The 22,033-nt window shown below is 39.6% G+C and overlaps 1 protein-coding gene across 3 annotated transcripts in view; it reads left to right on the forward strand.

The window, feature by feature from the left end:
• The window catches only part of ARNT2 (aryl hydrocarbon receptor nuclear translocator 2), a 61,988-nt gene that overhangs the window by 13,837 nt on the left and 26,118 nt on the right, over positions 1 to 22,033 (forward strand). For all 3 annotated transcript variants that reach the window (XM_075207785.1, XM_075207786.1, XM_075207787.1), the window contains 5 exons: positions 6,354 to 6,567; positions 7,284 to 7,497; positions 18,453 to 18,555; positions 18,794 to 18,859; positions 19,012 to 19,106. In XM_075207785.1, coding sequence (XP_075063886.1) covers positions 6,354 to 6,567; positions 7,284 to 7,497; positions 18,453 to 18,555; positions 18,794 to 18,859; positions 19,012 to 19,106 — 692 coding nt within the window. The remainder of the gene's footprint in view (positions 1 to 6,353; positions 6,568 to 7,283; positions 7,498 to 18,452; positions 18,556 to 18,793; positions 18,860 to 19,011; positions 19,107 to 22,033) is intronic.

Here is a 22,033-nt window from a genome sequence, read left to right on the forward strand (position 1 = left end):
GAGTATTTTGAAAAAAATGTCATATTCAGGAATTATAGTGATTGAAAGATTTGTTTTCTAAGTATTCTAATACTGTTTTTTGGTATTTTAGAAAGAGATATAGCAGACATAAATATATATATATATTACTTAAACACCAAAAACCAGCTAGTTATATACACATTGCACACATTTTAGAGTACCCAGCAGTGGTATAATCTGGGGTTTTACAAGTCCTGAAGGAGAGCCTGTTCCTACTTGTGTGTTACAGAAAGTGGGATTTGCCATGCCAAATAGTGGTTGAGGTTAAATTGAGGGTGAGGAAAGTATGATAATGAATATTATTCACAACAGTGACTTACAAACAGGAATTGTGGTTATATTGTTGTCACTACATAAAAAAGAACCAGGGCTGGCTTAACAGAATTAGCGATTGTCGTAATCTTACTCTGGTGTCCCTGGCAGCCAAAAATGTACCACAACTTTACCGTAGCCACATTTCACCACTCACATGTTCTAGTGCTTAATATATTATCTGATGTTATGCATTAGTATGCTAATCTTGCCAGTGCATATATTATACATGTAGATGTACACAATAGATATACTGTTCATTTGCTGACACATCTAAATATCCTGTTTGTACACCAGCTGCCCATATTTTACAGTGCTGCTCCTACTAGACTAAGCATGACGACAAGTAAATGGCTGCGCTCTCTGGAGGTCTTTAAAGGCACACAAATACAGCACGGCTGCTTGGTGGCGTTGTGCTGCTCAGTTGGCGCAAGTGTCCCTAGATTTCTGCCAAAGCAGAATGAATTTGTGGAGCAAGATGACAGCATTTACTGAAATGAGATAAAGGGGTGGAGAGGGCAGATTTGCAGGGAATATTCATGCTGTTTGGAGAACACAGCTATTTCCACTCTGAAAAAGGATTCCAATTGTGCAGCAGCTCAGAGCTGTCAGAGATCAGGGGGTATATTTACTAAACTGCGGGTTGGAAAAAGTAGAGATATTGCCTGTAGCAACCAATCAGATTATAGCTGTCATTTCAAGGCACTCTTTGCCAATATACAGAAAAGATTTAAACATACAAAGCTATTACATGTAATAAAGACAGCCCCGATGTCCCCTCACTCTAATGTAAAATGTAAGCCATCTATGAGGCTAAACTGAGCCATAGTTTAGCTGAAACTGAAACATATTATTTAATGGAAGGAGCTGGATGTGACATTTTGCACATTGATCCTCTTCAGATCTATCCGCCTCTCCATAAACCTAGATGCTCTCCTAATTTGTGGAGGCGAGTTCCTGAAACCAGAGAATACGCATGTATATTCACTAGGAGGGCCATCCAGACGGAGCTGTGCAAAACAAAATCCTCTGTGATGTGCATTCCCTGTGCTTTGTAAATGAGGTCCTTTACCTAAAAACAAGGTAGCATATGACAACAGAAGAATATATATGTGGACAGAGAAGAAGAGAGGCTGGAAAGGAGCTGTAGTATGTAGAAAAGTACAAAGTAGGAGTGGAGACATGACTTATGATGTCACAACTTACTTCACTCCGCCCCAATTCCAGGATCTTGTTCTGATTGGATGCAGAATGCATCAAGCAAAGCAATAGAAGCAGTCTGTAGCTCTGATGTATGTGCCAGAGGTAAAGGGATTCTCTTTCTGCTATTGTTGTTTGAAAAGCTTATGAAATTAAAAGGAAGCACATTTTCGTTGCTGCCCTAAACACACGAGTGCAAGTGCCGATAAGAAAAATACGGCACAGAGTACATCGTGCAGGTCTTACTAGCATGTGTTATACAAAGTTCTACAACCCCTTTACCTAGTTCTTAAGATTGATCAATTTAGGTCTGTGCAAAGGGAATTAGATGTTCTTGTATTAGCATTGCAATTTATAGTTTTATATATATATTTTTATACTGCACTTGAATCTCTGTCTCTCATGTAATATACATGATTGTGTGCGTGAAGCCTAGATAACAGGTTTTGGGGTGTACTGCTCTGGCTTGCCATGTAGGAGTTAGATTCCAAGCTTGTCATCATTCATTACTCTGCAGCTCTCCCAGCCGCTTACAGCGTTCATGTCCCTCCCTGAATTCCGCTGTCAGAAACTCATTTAACATACTGGTGATCTGCAGGTCTTTTCACCTCTACAGAACTGAGGAGGGATATTCTGCAGAACTGTGTCATCCTTAAAGAGGAAGATCACCTAAACTTTTACTTTTAATTTTAAAAATATTATTTTGGGGCCCATTTAAAGTTGCACACATTTGCGCCCTAAACTTATGCATGCAAAAAAAAATAAAAAAGTGCATTTATGTGCATAGGTGCAGACGGACGCATGTCAAGATGCGCCCAGTGGTAAAACATCAGTATTTGTGCCAAACTATGTCAGGCCAGGAAATAGGGAAACTTAAGCCCCACAATAGCATAGAGAGTAGTGAATGCTAAAGTCACATTACCCTATTTGTACTCAATATAATAATTTAATAATGCGTCATATACACAAGAGAGAATATTGTCTGAACACTTATTAATGAATGCAAAAGATGAATTTTCAATATAAAATGTTATTAAATACAAACAGAAATACAAAGTGCATTCCATTAAATACAAACATCTGTTGTTTTTCCATTTGGAAATCAAATAGGAATGTTCTTTCCTGCTGTAGTACAAATAGAGATGATATAATATAGCTGCAAGCTAATGAATTAAGTACTGTCAGATGGGTCAGTCTGCAATCAGCCAATCGTAAGTGACTAGGTAGTGATGCTGATAGTCATCATCATCATTAAAGTTGATGCCCTTTAAAAGGCTCATCCCCATGTCTAATTGTGTTGCAAGTATGTGAACATATCCTTAATGTAGTCTGCTTATGTGTGATCGCCCCTGCCAGCCCCCCTTCCATCCCCCCAGGCATAGGGTGAAACAAGTCAAAGATGAATATAAGATATATGTGCACACATTTTGGTGCGCATGCGCAGTACATAAATGCATAGCGTGCATAAAATAACAGACATGTCAACTTCTAAGTGAGTCCCTTTATTACAACCCTTAGCTCTTCGCTTAATTTGCATTTTGCAAACTTTGAATATCATATCAGCCCGACACTTCAGGTTCGTTCCATATTCTAGTGACAACCGCTTATCCGATTCATGTAAGCGAGCTCAGTTGTCAGTAATACACCTCCTTCCCTACACGTCACCAGTGATTGGCATGACATGCTTTGCTGGAGATGTGACCTCTCTTCAGCACGCTTAGTGCTGTGTGCTACCGCTTCCCAGAGCGATGACATCATGCCGATCCCGCTGGTTCAGGACGTGTGCGGGAACTCCTGTAAGGCCAAAGGCATCCTGGTAGATTTTTTTTTTACCCAGGGCTACCTAGAGCAGCACTGGGTAAAATAATTTTTATACACATGATATATATGCAGTAGTTGAAACACCTACCGGCTAGAAGATCTGGAGGATAGCGGTTCCTGGGGCAACAGATGTAAACCCTACACTACAGAAAAAGGTATTTATATGCTGCTAAGTTTAAACAAGGTAAGCACCAGCATTGGTTTACCTATTGGCATTTTATTTGTGGAATTTGGATTGATGCAATTTCTCCTTTAATGTGTAAAATAAGGTGGCTGCTTTTCTGCACTGATGGATTGTTAGTGTTGACATTCTCCAGCTGTGTATACACTGCACTCTCCTACACACTGCACCAAACCAGCCTTCACCCACAGCCATGAGCTCACTGCTGTCACAAAGACCACCTCTTGGCTTCAGTCATTGTCAGGGCACAGGTCTGACGGCAGTGTGGGAAGAGGACAATATGTACTAATAGACATTCACCTGCTGGCTTATATGACCAGTGTCAGCAAGAGAGTTTGTGTGCACCAATATAAATATTTCTCTAATCAAAATCTTTGCAAAACCAAACATTTGCTATGTCTCCCCTGCCGTGATAGAAGAAAATAAAAAGAAAACATGTTGCACAATAGGTAAACAAAGTAAAGTACAGTAAAGTAAACAACATGCAAGTCTTGGAGAATGAACAAGTTGAGCTTAATTGCTCTAGCATTGATGCTAGGACTATATAGATGTATCTTGGTAGCCAACGACAGGTTATGTGTTTTTTTATGAAATAAATGTTTGCTTGATCTAGCGTCATTATATGTGTCCTATTTCTTTGATGTCTCTATTTGTGCTATCGTTAACACTGCACGTTCCTGTTCATGAAGAGCTCAGTTAGTTGCTTGTCCCAGTGCTGCTTCTTTCCTGTCTCTCTCTCATTTGGTCAAGACAGCATCTCACCTAAATGGTACAAGGCAGGACTGAGCTAGCGGTAAAGGCCAGGTTTGTCTCTTTGCCCCATTTTTGCCCCAGTTTGGCTGAACTGATGTCATAAAGAAGATAATTGAAGCAGTAGAGGAGATACACCGCACCAGAAGAGTATTGGTCTGAGATGAACCCTTAGATGTGTATTATTGAATTATTTATTTTGTATACCTTATGAACTTGGTTGGTCTCTAAGTAGTATGTCGTTACCGTAAATCAAAGAAAGAAGAAAAGTACTGTTATTAGAGGCACTCCTTGGGTGCTAGTATGGGCATCTTGTTCAGGAGCTCATTGGTGAATCCATATGTAGACATAATAAAATGTAACTTTTATTGCATGTCAATGAAATTGTTTGAAAAAAGCGAAATATTAAAATATTTTAAAGTGAGTTGAGTGAGTAGGAGGTGATCAGGCTGCAGCATGTAATTGTGCCATTTAATTCCATTTTTAGAGTATCATATCCTTGAGTTAAATTAAATAATCAAATAATCAGGACAGTGTTTATTAGTAGGACTCTTCGTGAAATACCTTCATTGTTATATGCTTATATATTTATCCAATTAGTTAAATTATATATTATATTTGGATTTTAACCAAAATAATCAGTGGATGTATATATTTACTGTAGTGATTTCTGTTTAAAGACTATATATATAATCCAAATATAATATATAATTTAACTCAGAAGTTACAAGGTACTATAAGCCTGTGTGGTGTACTAATTGGAGGTATTTCACTAACAGCCCAACTAATAAACTCTGTCCTGGTTATTTGATTATTTAATTGTATTCAGAAATATGATACTCCAAAAACGGTACAGTTACATGCTACAGCCTGATTATCATCTACTCACTCAATTCATTTTAAAATATTTTAATATTTCGCCTTTTTTTTTTTTTTTTAATTATTTGATTGACATGTAATAAAAGTTACGTTTTATTCTATCTTTTGTGTTTGTGGATTCACAAATCAGCTCCTGAAAAAGATGCCCTTACTAATGCCCAAGAAGTGCCTCTTATAATACTAGTGCTTTTCTACTTTCTTTGGTTTTGTTATAAAGAAGACAACAGTTTAATATGAAGTTACATCAGCAAAGAAAATATTTTTTTTTACAATGCAAGTACTTTAGGAAACCATTTTCAATGTCTCTTGAATGATTGTTTCTCTTAAAGATTCCGTGAGTGCGGTACATCAGCACCGAGCAACTAGTGTGTTTGTGTGTCACACTAAGTTAGACGGGGCACACTGACATACAATGCATCATGCTGACATGTATGGCACTCAGGAATGTCTGTTACACATGATAAAAACAGTCACCAGTGTTTTTTCAGCTGACAAGCCAAAACGTGTTAATCCAGATATTTCACTAAAGATTGAATAGGAAATTAAAAATGAAATTTTATTTTTTTTAATTTGGTCTTGGTGGCTCCGCGATCTGGGAAACTTTGCCATTATTTCAATAAACAACTCAGAAATGTAATAATGATTGCACAGATGCTGTTTGCAACCAATGGGGCATATAGTTGCTTCCATTGCATTGGTTTCCAGGACTCCTGGAAGCAAAAGGATTTAAAAAAAAAAAATACAATTCTGCACAGCGACAGTGCATTGACCTTTTACCTTCCAGTGAAGTTATAAGTTAAGTTTGATTTACACACATCTGTATATTTACTGCTGGAGGGTCCTGCAGTTTAATACACTTGCAGCCCAGCAGCAAATTCCATAAAATAAACAAGCATTCCTACCATTTGAAACAAACCCTAAAAAAGAAAAAGCTAATCAGACGTTGGAGTGGTATATGACCAAGCAAAGGAGAACCAAATCTTTAACAAGACCCGATGCCATTGAAAAAGTATGGAAAGTAATTTGGAAGCTGAACAGACACTGACAAAGACTCTTGTGTGCACACACCATCTCCAGCCTCACACACGTGTGTTCGTTGGGTTGCGGGGACCGTGTCCCTGGACGGCTCTGCTTGGTGCTGATTCTTATACTCTTCCGTTTTTTTCTCCTGCTCTGATTCTGCTTTCAGAGAGAATCACAGTGAAATTGAAAGACGTCGGAGGAATAAGATGACACAATACATCACAGAGCTGTCCGACATGGTTCCCACCTGCAGTGCCCTCGCACGCAAACCTGACAAGCTCACCATCCTGCGCATGGCTGTGTCCCACATGAAATCCATGAGAGGGACAGGAAATAAATCCACGGACGGAGCTTATAAACCCTCCTTCTTAACAGAACAGGTGCTGCTGCTCTGAAAGCCATCAGAACTATGTGCACTCTCCAGTCAGCCTTAGTAATCTGCAGGGCCTATTGTCTAGAGTGAATAAGAACTCGGATTCTGGAGGAGATGAGTGTTCTAAAGTCAGAACTAGAGCAAGAAAGAGGTGTCTCACAAACACATGATTTAATTACCCTGAATGGTGGAGGTGAGGGAAAGTGGTACATGTGTAATAAAACCCCACTTTAATCTCAATAAAACATGCCTTATTGCAACGTGGCCAGTTATAAAGCACTGTAGCAGTATACCATACAGTTATATTTTACCAATGTTATAATTGGTTTAAAATGTCCCAATAGTGGATTGGCTATCACATAATTCATAAACATTTAGCAGCGTTTTCTGAATTAGAAAATGTTTTTCACCTGCTATATACACTTAGATTGGTGGATTACAGCCATTGTTTTCAGTTAAGTTATATCTCATACACATTTCTCTGTGTGTCTGATACAAGTAGCATATATTTTAGAACCCAATACATAGATAGGGAAGTGAATATTAACAGCGTGAAGCTTTTACACTATAGCTTTTCTACATTGTGAATACATTTTATAAGGACTTATATGTAGGCTAACGTCTTATTTAGGTTTTGGCCATTCAGTAATATAAAACTAAATTCTGGTTACAAATTGAAGAACACTACTATGGCCCTTACTTCTCTTGTTTTCTTCTGACCAGGAGTTGAAGCATCTTATACTGGAAGCTGCGGATGGATTTCTGTTTGTTGTGGCAGCAGAGACTGGCCGAGTGATCTACGTGTCAGACTCGGTCACTCCTGTACTGAACCAGTCCCAATCAGAATGGTTTGGGAGTACGCTATATGAGCAGACACACCCCGATGACATTGAGAAGCTCAGGGAGCAGCTCTGCACTTCAGAGAACTCTATGACAGGTATGTCCTATGTTCTATTAGAATGTAAGTATAATGGCTGATGTGACAGTAACAATCACTACAAATGAAATATTGGTTTTGTAGCCACAAGCATTTATACCCCCTGGTGATCAGTGATATATTTTGGTCAAAATAAGGGAGTGCCATCCAAGGTCAAAATCTACATTCCCAACATCCACGTTACAGACACATGTTCATGGATTGTATCCAATTGTATCAGTTATATTGATAGAACGAACACCAGTTCCCTGTGGAAATGAGGGCCACATAAAGGCTTGGACAGCCCCTTTAAATGCTGACAAACTTAGCACATTTATCCTAACTGTTTTGCAATTATATTTATGTTTTTAATTAATTGATGACACTAAAGAAGATGTTTAAGGGAGATATGATCACAGTGTAATAATGTATTCATTGGGGGGGGGGGGGGGGGTCAATTCCCCCCAGAATACCTCATGGTAAGTGTATTACTGTTAATATGGTAAATTTAACCCAGCTTTCTGAGCTGCGAGCAAAAAGCCAGTGTTGAAATTACCGTATTAACAGTAATTATGAGCACTAGTACCGTAATATCGGTAACAGTGTGAGGCCGCGTTTCTTTTTACAGTAACGCGGCCAGTTGAATTCCCCCCCATTGAATATTCCCCCCATGGAATGTACCAACCTGGCCTCTGTAGGGCACCCCTTGCGATTGAAAGAAATGAGATTTAACTTGAAAATGTAATCTCCATCTCTGTAAAAGATTTTTATTTATAGTAAAAGAAATGAAACTGGATGCATTCATACAGGGCCTGGTACTGACAGACATTGTTGTTTATTCATGTCACCTGAATGACATCTATGTGCATAGGTAAAATGTAAGTGCACTTGCCCATACTGAGGCATGACACTAGCACTGAACATGTTATGAGTTCCTATGTCTTTTTTAACCAACCTATGTAAGCATTTAACTATAATATGTATCAGTCATTACACAAGAGTGTCCACATTCTATAATTTACCTCCGTTATGCTTAAAGAATGTGAGGGAAGAAGGGAGTAAGTCAACACTAATCAAATTGCTATAGTAACTATATGTAATCTCTAAGGAGCCAACGCATCTACACTTCAAGCGATTTCTTCTATAAAATTTCCTTAGTATTACATGTCAAATACACCTCTAATGACACAACACGCTGACCACAGCACAGACAATCTTGTTCCTCAGTGGTTTACAGCCTTTTAAGTACACTTAAACCATGTATTTGTGGCTATGGATAGTCTTTTGTATTCTGATTTGGGTACATGCAAGGCCTTGAATACAAATATTTTGCTGTCGTAGTGTATCGATTATCTTTTACATCTAGCAGTTCTTTGAATTATATAGCAAACGTCCTGCCATGATATGGATCCTAAGTGCCGTGCCAACATATAAAAATAACTGACCCACCTTATTTCTTAATCCATTTTCCAGGTTTTATTACGGCTGCAATTCATTAAAAAGTGTTTTAGAAATTGTTTGGGAGTGCGCTGTCAGGGCCGGCTGAGGGGTAATGCCAATGAGGCAATAGACATAAATGGATATATAGGTAGTTTTTCAAGTACTATGCTTAAAATGTTTATTCTTAGTCACAGGGCCATTTAAAAGAAGTATAATCTTCATCTGGAGAACTTTCAGCTCGAGTTCTAGTGTGTGACCAAGCACCTGTAGGCTTTTTATCCTGCAAGTATATGGGCTAGACCATTAATCTATGGGCACGTATGAGTATGTTGCACAGCACAGTCTCCCCACAGCTTGCTCCAAAAAAGCCCCACAGTGCTCGGCGGGGCTCCGGCAACACACAGTTCCTGACAGTTCACAACAGTCTAGGTTTAAAGTTTCACGGTTTCTTCCTGCAGTTTGTTATGGCAGATGTTGTGCTGGATTTAGTTCTGCTGCTCTGAAGAGTACAATATTTATTCGCCCTGCCTTGTTTTGCTTCTCTATTTGATGGTACTTGAAAAATGTTTAAAGTTCAGCAACTTTTCCTTGGCTTTGTTTTATTTTAGTTGTAATATTTCCGAGTGCTCGAATAGAAAAAAAAAAAAGGGTCCATTAAAAGTTTATTTTTCTTTCTTAACATGTTGCAGGAACATTCCTCAATTCTCCTGGAAGGGCTGGGTGAAATTCCTTATCAGCTGGATGTTCTGTCAGTGCAGTAGTATTTCTCTTTATATGCCTGGCGTCTTTCTTCTGTAAATGGCGCTATCTCAATATCTCAGTCTCATATGTAGCCCTTAGCACCTCTCCCTTTCCATCTTATAGACACCCGTGATCATTACTCTTGTGCCTAGTGATTGTGGCTGATACTCTAATCTAGATCATCTCAATCCTACTTAATACACTCTGTCCCTTGCTCTTTATATTTTATTTGCTTTCTCCCTTAGTTACTATATCTCTTAGCTAATCCGTATGTCTATCTTGTGTTCTGGCTCATGGTCTCTCTGTCGCTCTATATTTGTGCTTTAAGTATTTATCTCTCCTGCAATGTGGGACTCTTTTGTGTTTTTGTTCTCTGTGTCGCTCTTGGGTCTTGTGATTGCAGAAGTTATCTCTGCTCTTCTCTCTGTGGTTTTCTGGTGTCCTAATGGTTTTCTTCTCTCCGTCACATTGGTGTCTATCGCGTGCTCTATGCAGTTATCTCTCCTCTCTTGCTCTCTCTTCTGCTCTTTGTGGGTCTTATGCTTTAGCTCTCTTGTTCTCTGTGTCACTCTTAATATCTGTCTTGTGTGCTTTTATCTCTTTCCTGCTGGCTGTATTCCTCTCTCCTGCTCTCTGTGACACTTATATTCTTTATTATGTTTTTGCTCAGTTGTTCTCAGTGTCAGTCTAGTTGCCCATCTTGTGTTTTCTATAGTTATCTCATTCCTGTTGTTTGAAGTTCTCTCAATGTTCTATGTCTCTGTGTTCTCTGTGTCCCTTTTGGTTTCTACATCACTCTTTCTGCAGCCTCTGTGACTCCCAACCTTGTGCTCTGGAGCTATCTGGGCTGTCCTGTCTGGGTTTTATGGGCCTTATTCTACTGCCCTTTGGGATTCTAAGATGTTATATTGTGTTCTCTTGCTTACCCAGCTCTCTGTCCTTCTTTTTCTTGACCTCTGCTGTCCTTTAGGTCTTTCTCTCTTTTTCCCTTAGATTAGCTCTCTCCTCTGCTCTCCTCTGTTTTCTCTTGCTATCTGCAATTCTACCGTATGATCTCTGATATTCTGTCTTCTTCTCTGTCTCACTTGTGTTTTTAAAGTCTTTTCTTATTTTAATCTATCTTTTGTGCTATGTATCTTTGTTGGGGTTTTTTTGTTTCTCTTTCCTTTTTTATCTGTCCCTTTGTCTCATCATCATCATGTAACTCTATATCATCCTTATTATCTCCTTCTTCTTGCCTTTCCCCTCATTTATTCACAGTAGCTTTCCTCTGAAGAATTAATTGTGGGCGCTGCATAACAGATGTGTCCTTTATGTATATAATTCTAGAATTCCGCTGCCTGTGGTATTTGTACAATTATTAACCCTTTTCCATGTTTTCCTTTTATTTTGTTTTAGTGAGTTGGTTTAGCAAATTTCCATGTCTTCTACCCCCCTCTCCTTCCCTGTTCCCTCATATTAATCCTTTCCCTTCCCTCTCATCTCCTGGAATAATGACATGCGTCTTGGCAGTGCCAGACTGTATGTGTTTAGCGGTGAGGCTCTTCCTCTGCTCATTTTCTGGCAGAGAATCAAACACCTGCACTGCCCCACTAGCCGCCCGTTTCCTTGTTGTTTTCCTGTGCTGTCGTCTGGCTTTTTCCTTTTAGGTTAAGTTAAGGTTTGTAGTTTTACTTGTGTAGTGGCACAGTTTCAGTTATTTAGAATGTTTTTTATCTTCAGCTTGGGGGACTCATAAAAATAGAAAGCTTTAGCTAATCACAGCTGCTGCCCCACATATTATTTCTGTCCCAATGCTGTTAGAGTAATCATCCTTGTTAACAAGAACCGCCGTGTGATTTACGGTACATTAAGTTGCAGAGCAGTGGTGAGCGTGATATTGAACTCTGGACGGCCACTTTTAGATCTCTACTCGGCTGCTTTTCTTTTGGAAAGTGGTCTTATTTTCCTGAGCGTTCAGTCCCTGATTGCAGTGCCAGGTTTATAAATAATACAAGTCACTCGTTGCTGAGAATACCTTTTTATGGATCAGTATAGCCCAATTCACTTATTGCATGCAGAAACAAAGTAATAACAGTACTGAAAAGGTATTTTGGGTTCAGGAGTTTATATTTAACCCGTAAACACCTGCCACCTGTACATTTACACAGCAATTGGACATTACCGCCTGCTAACATTGATAAATGTCTGCTGAAAGTGGTGGCTTTATAGGGATATAGCTATAAGTAACAGCCTCGAATTCCAGTGTTGTGCCCAAGAGACATTATTTGTCACAAGAATGTTTTATACAATGTTCTTCTACTTCGGTATTTCTGTATTGGTAAAAGAAAATCCTGTGATGTCACAATAGGGATTTCCCTTAGTGTAAGGAAGTTCAGAGAGCTATAGGGGAGTTCTGTCTTAGATAACCCCTGCTCGTCATTACTCATAGATTCAATGGGACCTGCCAAGTGAGCTGCTCTTAGATCCAGATCACCCTGAACCTACCAGTGCTGGCAATATGGGAGACCAGAGACAGATTCCCCTGGTTATCCACTTGCCAACCGCACACTAGCAATTCAGCTGAAGAGGGGAAGGCCTGGGGCGGGGGGCCATTATGTATATCAGGACCCGGGTGGATCCAACAACAGAGCATAGCAAGTATATAAGCGTTTGGGTTTTATTTTAACACTTTGTGCTCCACTTAAAAAAAGAGTTTTGAGTGGAGCTCTTCTTTAAGGGTATAAGTCCTTAGGGTCTACTTTGTAAATATAACCTATATCCTATTTCCGATCTCTTTAGTTGAGTGTATCTAGCAATTACTTTTCCTGCTGCGATTCCATGTTCGTTGGGCCAGGCATATGTCCATTGCCTGTCTATGCCTGGCCTCTACCTGCATGTCACAAACCCAACATAGTGGTGTTTGAACTGATAAGCGCAAATAGCTTTTAAACCACTCACATTGGACCAGTGTGTGGCAGGAGGGCCGGGCATAGACACAGGGCTGCCTAGCAAACAATTAGAAGTAGTAATAAGGTTTTATTTGCAAAATCAATTTTTGGGGGGGGGCTATTTTATACATATAGCCATCATAAAATCCACAGAAAACATTCTCAGCAGAGTGAGCAGATTCATTTTTGGGGTTACTTTAATGGGGATCATACAAACTTTGAGAAGCATCATGGAAAAATGTATTGATATTTAGTGTAAAAATATTTTATCCCAAAGAACCCAATGCAAAATTCACAAAGTACAGTAGTTAATCATGATTCACTGTATGATTGACACACAGCATAACTATAAAACATTGTCTGGTCCAGAAGGTATAAAGCACTAACAGTGTATTTTGAAGGTACGTCAGAAGAACAGCACTGCAGGAAAACATGTTTGTTAATGGAAAGGATTTTACTTCCATGAAAATCCGTTTCCCTTCCCTACAATTGACATCTTATTCTTCCCAGTACAGCTGTTTTCTGGGAGTTGTAGTTCATCTGGAGAGCCACGGGTTGTATAAGCCTGCCATATAAAATTAAGTGCTGTTCATGTGTTGCAGATCATCCAGGGCCCTAGGCGTTGCTCTTGTTGTGGCCCCCTTCATTATTGAGTATACTGACATGTGTCAGAGAGGAGAAAGCAGCAGCTGGGCCGGCGGTTTAGTCTGCTTGACCACATGCAGGGTAAAATGCTCATGTTCTGACAAACTGAGGAAATCTACCAGACTCCCTGAATTAGTCACACGCCGACTGCGCTTATTATAATCCACGTCTGAGTAGCATGTTACAGATGCGGTACACTGTTTAGTGGCTCACTTTTGCATATCACAGATTGTGACATGTGTCATCGTGTAGGACAATGGTTCCCAAACTGTGTGCATAGGCTCCCTGGGATGCCTTGGAGATCTCACAGGGGTGTCTTGGCCAGGGCCAATGGTAAGCAAGGCGGGGGACTACTTGGTAATTATTTTGGCTTAAGGGTGCCTTGAAAATTTTTTAGAGACCCTAAGGGTGCCTTGAACTGAAAAAGTTTGGAATCCACTGGAGTAGGACCATTGTTCTTCAAATTATGTGTCGTTTTGATCTCTGTGATGGGTGAGCCAAATGCTGAAATCAACGCTGCTCTATATGGATATGACTGAAACAGGAGTGCAGGATTTAAAGCTCTCAACACGAGTGACTAGCAGGCTGGGGACAGCATTCCAATGTTTTTTGTGCACCTACAAATTTTCTTTTGTCTGAAAAAGTTTTTTTTTTTAGCAAGATGAGGTCCACAATGCTACAGCTATAATATTGATGTGCCAGGCGTCTCTAAACTAATCGCTACAGCATTAGCTGCCAACATTTTACAATAATGTCCAGGGACACTTTGCTGCTCCAACGGTGCATGTAAGCAGGTCTTTACTACATTTCATTATAATTCATTGCATTTTAGTTGATTATTTTCAATAAAAGATAAGAAAATAAGAACATATGGTAAGAATTGCATTGAACATGCAGAAAACGAGGACTTGTATTTGGAACTAAGACATTATCAACTCATAAGGGACATCTCAGGAACATATCTTTCAAATCTGTCCCTAGAAATTAGGGGCTGCTCTGCTACTGCATGTTCATTTACAAGCTTCAAAAAAGACTTTTATCCATAGATAGTATAAATAGCTGTTAATAGGTATGAATTGCAATTATGTATATTCAAGTGCATATTTAGGACCTCATTTACAGTCGGACGGAAAGTCAGTGTAAGAAGTGTAGGAGTGGGAGTGTGCCGCAGCTTGGTAGGGTATTACGAGTGGCATGCAACCCTAGTCGCATCCCACTGGTAATACCCTATCGAGCTGTGAGCAGTTCCTGCAGCTAGCTAACACTTGCGCCACCTAACTCCTGCCGCACAGCTTTAGCCCTGTTTTGACATGTGTTGTGTCTGCGCCTCACTGCGACTAGGATGTATTTACATGGTCACGTCTTCACAATTCCGCGTTCCGCCCGTTCTCTCGTAGTGATCCGCAAGCTGTCGCAAGTGTTAATTGCGTCCAAGATGCAGGTGGATATGGTGCTTGCTGCACATGCACGATAGTGTTTTTTTGTTCGATGCGCCTAAAACAGACTTTGCGTCCGACTCTAAATGAGGTCTTTAGTGTGCAACTCTCTTTTAAGGTTTACCTGTACTGCAAAAGCCTAATTGCAATGTTCATTTATTAATACACATACCATTATTTAGAAACATTGGGCCTGAGTCATTAAGGAGAGCAAACCCAAAAAAAAGGAGTAAGTTTGCTCCAGGACAAACCAAGTTACAATGCAAGGGGTGCAAATTAGTTTATTATTTTGCACATAAGTTAAATAGTGGCTGTTTTTTCATGTTGCACACAAATACTTAAAAGCTTTATTTTTACACTGAAATTTGATATAGGACATACCCTACCCCAGCTATAAATCTGACCCAAAATTTAAATATACCTCCCCCTCCAATGCAACATGGTTTTACCCATGTGTAAAGTTCATCCTTTTTTATGATTTGCTCTCCTTAATGACTCAGGCCCATCAGCTATACCATTGTGCCTCCCAGTCTCTGTCATAAATGTTTTAGACATTATTCAAATTAGCTGTAGGTTTGGCCGAAGTTCCTATCACACTGAGCTCATGTGATCATTCAGAGCCAATGTGCTGCAGGCTGGCAGTTTGTTGCTGTCATTGGATGATTCTCAGGCACACTGTGAGCATGCTCCTGCAAGCACATGAACTGTTACTACTCCTTCATATTCATGAATATTCATAGCTGCCCCGGAGATAGCTAACTTCATGCTGGCCTGTGAAATGGTAAACATATGATAATCTATACAGCTGGAGGACTCAGTAAATGCAAACATATGTTTAGTTTAGTTCTATTAGTTCAGATATCTGCCTAATTTGCAGCTGTGTATAATTAACAGGTACTCTTTTTATTATTATTTTTATTATTATTATTATTATTATTAATAACCTTTATTATACAGCACCAACATATTACATAGTGCTTTACAGAGAATGTTTAATCATTCATATCAGTCTTTTTAAAAGAAAACACCCTGCACTAGATGTTTTGCACATTAATAGATAAGAGTGAATATGGGTGTTAATGAATATTAAAATGTACAGCTCTGAATCATATATAATGCATAATGCACTATCCACTCTGTCCTTTTCATGCGTGTGTGTGCATGGTGTAGACGTAAGCCATATAATTGTATCACAAGGAACAGAAATCAAGGCTAGTATAAAATGATTGAGGGAAAGATAGAGACATCCAGATATTGTATCCTGCAGCAATCAGGCTGATCCATGACTTGAGCTGCTGATTACAGGTTACAGTTTTCACATTCCAATAGCCTGTACAATATATCTTCTCTATGGTGCAGAATTGTGTTAGGAAACAGGTCCCTAGAAACATAAGCTATTATTGGCTGTCCACTGATATCCCATAATCTGACACAGGTGTCTGGACTGTGCTAGACACATGTGTTCCCCTAACCAGCACTGTACATAACAGGAAAAATGTGGAAAGGGCGCACTTGAGCCACATGTCACAAGTCATAGTTTTATAACTACTTCATAATTAATTCACAAAACATGTAGCTAATATCATATGTTTTTCAGCTACTGAAAGTCCAAAAGAATGCAGATGTGTCTGAACCCCGGCCAGATAGAATAGCCATAGGAATGCAGTAACAGCACAGTGACACTGCGCATGATATGATTTATACCAAAGTGTAAGCAGAGCAATACACAGAATTAATATGTGGTCTTCTGCTATAACAGATGCAGGTATGTGGATACTATTCCTAGCATTCCCATTCTTATAAGGCTGGAAATAAGTAGGGTCCCCAATGGCAGAATTGATGGAGAGGCAGATTGCTAAAGGTTGTCTGATTTCAATAGAATCAGAGACATCTGCAGGAGAGTATTGTAACAGACAACCACCCCCTAGTGACCTTGCTGAATCCGTCTGTCCATATTTATTAATTATTAATTTTTTATTTAGCGCTACCGCATTTTGAGAATATTTAATCATCCACATCAGTCCCTGTCCCATCGGAGCTTTGCTGACTAAATGAGGGGCTCAATAACCTGGACAGTCTGACTTACAGCATAACATGGTACATTTACCAGTCTGTGGAGGTAAAATACACCTTGCTATGAGATCATATACACAGGTTTGTAGATAAATGTCTGCAAATGTACAAAACAAGTTACTAAGGTATGCTCCCACTTTTTATTATTTGATTCATTTATTTTTCTAAATATTGCTCGGTTTATAAAATGTACCACTTTTAGTCCTACAAATGTGTTTTAGCAGGTGTGCGCAGAAAGTGCTAAACCATGGACAGTATTGTCTAGCGTCTGGATCCCACATCGCTGACAACATGAAAACAAACCTCTTGAGGAGAGGATAAATGCTCTGCAACCCCCCACTAAACAGCGATTTCCCCTGTAAATGTGTTTTTTTCTCCATTGAATATGATTGAAATAATCTTGTCCCGCCAAACGAAATCTTGTTTTTGTAATGTTAGTGCAAAACTCAGTGCATCCATGTGTCTGTCCCACACTCAGCAGGAGATGCATCGTTCTGTAAGCCTCTTCCATCACAAGATACAAACTGTTGCCCCATCTCAGATGCTGACACTATCACACACTAAATCTATACGCGTTGCATAAACTTGGGACATTTGTGCAAAGATCAGCACAAATAGCTTAACAGTGCGGGAGGAAATGAATGTGTCCTGCTGACTGCATGTAGCGACCTGTAACAGAACAATGTACCTCTCTGAATCTGGCATGTAACCTCAGTAACACTATCTCAGGCTCTTCACAGCAAATTACATAAAGGAAAGGTGGATCAGGACAATGATATTTTCCTTACCACCCTTTGCAGGACTGTAGGCAACGGATAATGGCGGGGTTTATGTAATATGACAGTTTTAACGACTTGGACTAAAGTTGATGACACCAATGTGCGTATTTTATGTCTGGAACAGAAGACAGACAAATAAAGGCATAGAGAATAACATGGACAGATTTATTGGATGTCAGATAATGTGAGGAACATCCAACAATTTATGTATACTACTAGGAAATTGCTTACAGAATGGCCAAATGTCTTTATGAAAAGTAAATGACCAAATCTAAAGACAGATATATACCCAAATTATAAGTAGCACGTAATTGTCTGTTTATTGTGCTGTAAATAAACCATTAAGACACAGATTTATATGCTTAGTGTTGTGTTCTGCTGGTATATAGAAGTTATTTGATAGTTACATGTAAACGCTAAAAATTTTTTTTATTGGAATCTGACTTCCAAACATGTATTTATAACATATGTGATTTCTCCCATGTCAAGCTTTGACACATACATGTTAATAAGCACTTGCTCTCAAAATCAGGAATAACTTTAAATATGCGCTTCAATCTTCTCATCGTAATTTTGTACATTGTATGTCCACAAGGTGAAATCTCATTTTATCAACTCCAACATTTCATTCAAGGCAACATCTTCCTACACTAATTCCTGCACTGCACCATAAAATAGACACGTAATGTCACATTGCTTTGTCCCTTTGTAAATTGCCCCCCTTTGATGTTTTTACGTTTAAGGGGAGATACACCAAATTTAAAGCAGGCTACATACATTAGGTGACAAGATGACAGATATTTGTCATTTTTTAAGATATCGTTCCCATGTAAAAACTTGCTATAGGAAATATGGGTATCATTTTGTTAAAATGTTAATTTAATAAGAACTGAAAAGGATTAAACAAATCAATTGTGTTTTTTTGATCTTAGGGCGGATTTTGGATTTGAAGACTGGTACAGTGAAGAAAGAGGGCCAGCAGTCGTCTATGCGAATGTGTATGGGATCCCGGCGTTCATTCATTTGCCGGATGAGGTAATGTCCGTGTTAATGTGCTAATAATTTAAAATGCTATGTTCTACCTTCATGTAAAGTATTAGTATCAGACATGTACATATATATATATATATACCCGTGTGTGTGTGTGTGTGTATATATATATATATATATATATATATATATACATATATATAAATACTGACATGCTGTCTCCTAGGTCGCATTTTTCTGTCTACTCTTTGTATACTAAATGAGCCAGTGTGTTTTACTGTAGGTGTGGTAATGCCCAATTGGATCACCTACCTCTTAACAGAATTAGCACAATGCGAAAGAGATACAGGTAAGAAGCTTTAATCAGTTGATCGCGTATCGCGTATGACTTTTTCCTGTTTTCTCTATGTTTCCGCTTGTTCTTATTTGTAGTTATTCTCTATAGTGCTCGCCAGCACAGTTTCCCTTTCTCGGTTCAGAGCACTCTGCTGTCTCTTTCAGGAATGGCCTTGGACCGGTGAAAGAAGGAGAGGCGCAGTATTCTGTAGTTCACTGTACAGGATACATTAAGGCATGGCCTCCAGCAGGTAAGAAAGGTGTGTGAAGTGAGAACAAAGAGTCATGTCAGTCCAGCTGGGACCTTCAGGCAGATCTGGAATTCAGAAACATGGAAGTTAGTGATCCTAGGCACAAGCCAAGTGTCTGCCAAATTAAATCTTTTTTTTTTGTTCTCTGCCTACTCAAAGTAATTAATCAATGTTCTCTAACAGAAGCTGAAATTCTCACTTACATGGCATTTGTTTTCTACTGTTATATTTTTATTATTTTATTAGTAGTAGTAATATTATTATGATAATATTTCTATTAGTAGTGTGTATATAGCACCAACATTATTCAATGAATTTCACTGTCAGTGATTTTTTCAGTTAGTACATTTCACAAGCGGTATTCCTGTGAGTATTACTGGACAGACTGCCTATCTTTTTGGGAGAGATTAATTTATTGAGTATCTGGTGGAATGAGGTAGTGAGGTAGGGAAATGTATTAGCTGGGTGCAGTAAAACAAAAGCTTTGTATAGACGGATGACAGGTGCATTGAGGATTGAGGAGCAACCTTAATAATATAGTGTATTAAAATAATATACACTGTATAGACAAAAGTATTTATACGCTGGACCATTACGCCAACAGGGACTGTAATGACATTGTATTCAAATACATATACTTTAATATAGAGTTGGACCCCCTTTTCCAGCAAGGACAGCTTCCACTCTTCTTAGAAGGCTTTTCACAAGATGTTGGAGTGTTTCTGTGGGAATTTGTGCCGATTCATTCTGTAGAGCATTTATGAAGTCAGGCACTGATGTTCGACGTGAACAGGTATATGAAATGGGCACAGCAGGAAATAGGCAAAACTGACTGAGGTGTCTGCTAGGATTCGGCAGCTAGAATATAGGAGAGTCCAGTTCCCAGTAAACAGATAAAAATAAAAATAAAATTCAGCGCTCAAATCATAGATCTATTGTATGATTGTGTTAGATGTAGTGTGACTATCAAAGATGTGGCTATTGTAGGTAAAATAAAATATATTTATTGTACATACTAAACAAATGCAGTCACAGGGTACCCTTGCTACACATGCAAAAGAACATAACCATATAATCCTAAATCAAGGCCCGTGAGTAAATAGATATGGTCCTTATATAGTCTAAGTGGGAAGAAATCTCTGATCCAGTTCCAATCAATGGAGTGTGGTCAATAAAGAGGAGTCAATAGAAAGGAGTCCTTAAGTGAACAAAGTCTCAAATACTTGCGCTTGCTGTTCCTCTGGTGGGTAGCAATGGTTTGCGGTCAAGGACAGCGTTCTAAGGAGTGTAGGGCAACTTGTTGCTGGTGCCGCTGGAGTATTATCGCGCTGGTGTACATTCCAGCTTGGAGCGAAAGTGGCTAGTTTCTGATGTGGATGTGATTGTACGATGCGTTTCATCACATGGTAGTGACTTTCTCAAGGCTTGTGCTGTACTGATGTTGGACGAGAAGGCCTTGCTCGCAATTTCCGTTTCAGTTCATCCCAAAGGTGTTCAATGAGGTTGAGGTCAGGGCTCTGTGCGGGCCAGTCAAGTTCTCCCACAACAAACTCATCAAGCCTCGGCTTGATACTCGGCCAGTATTCTCGTGCTTTGCCAGGGGAACCGCTCAGTAGCACAGTACGTCTTTGAATTTCGTACTCTCTGAGCTAGTTTGGAACAACGATGCTCTTGTTGCTGCCTTTTGGCAAGGTCTGTCTGACCGGGTGAAGGATGTACTGGCTTCTCACGAGCTTCCCTCTACTTTAGATGCAATTATTTCTCTATGCAAAAGGGTAGATCTACGCTTCCGGGAGAAGTCCGCTGAGAAAGATCAATCCCGTCGACCCTCCTTTAGGCTAGACCCTCGCTTCCAGTCACCCTCACCACCTGAAAAGCCTATGAAAATTGTGAGAGCTCGTTTGACTCTTGAGGAACGAGAGAGGAAACCCAGAAATAATCTCTGTATCTACTGTGCAGAACCCGGCCAGTTCTTAAACTCCTGTCCGAAAAGGTCGTGAAACGCCAAGTCCTAATCTGCTCTGGGGAGGTCAGGTTGGGATTATCTAAATGCTCCTTCACTTCAACTGTTTGTTCCATTCCAGTTTGTATACGGTATGTCTCTACAGAGTATCACTCTTATGCCTTATTGGATTCAGGTGCTGCCAGGAAATTTCATTTCTCAATCTTTAATTTCACAGTGGTCTCTGTCCTCGCTTCCTTTGGAGAACTCAGTCGTCATCTCCGCCATCGATGGTTCCCAGCTTCCTGGAAGTGTGATCCGTCTTCAAACTAAGTCTCTCACTCTCCAGGTTGGAGCCCTCCATTCGGAACAAATATCCCTTTTGGTGCTACCCCAAGCTACTACACCTGTCATCCTGGGGCTTCCTTGGCTTTGTTTACATTCTTCACAGGTGGAATGAACACTTCTGATATCATAGCCTGGGGTTCCCGCTGCCTAACCTTGGTAAGACCGCTGCAGATCCATTCTGCATCTACAGTTGTGGCCTCTTCAACTTTACCCTCTCACTATCTAGCATTCTCTGATGTATTTGACAAGGGCCGAGCTGAACTCTTACCTCCCCATGATTATCGTGGGCTAAATGCTGTTACAATTAAAAATCATTATCCCGATCATCACTGTGGTATTTGACCGCATCAAGGGAGCTAAGATCTTTTATAAACTGGACCTTCATGGGGCCTATAATCTCATAAGCATCCAGGCTGGAGATGAATGGAAGACCGCATTCAACACCCGCAACAGGCATTACGAATATCTCGTTATGCCTTTTGGTCTTTGTAATACTCCAGCTGTGTTCCAAAGCTTCGTCAGTGAGATCTTCAGGGACCTCCTCTATTCTTGTGTTGTGGTCTATCTTGATGATATCCTTATTTTCTCTCAAGATATTGGTTCATATCGGGTACATGTCTCTGAAGTACTGTCCAGGCTCCGGGAA

Source organism: Mixophyes fleayi, chromosome 4, assembly GCF_038048845.1.
Source record: "Mixophyes fleayi isolate aMixFle1 chromosome 4, aMixFle1.hap1, whole genome shotgun sequence".
NCBI classification, from domain to species: Eukaryota; Metazoa; Chordata; class Amphibia; order Anura; family Limnodynastidae; genus Mixophyes; species Mixophyes fleayi.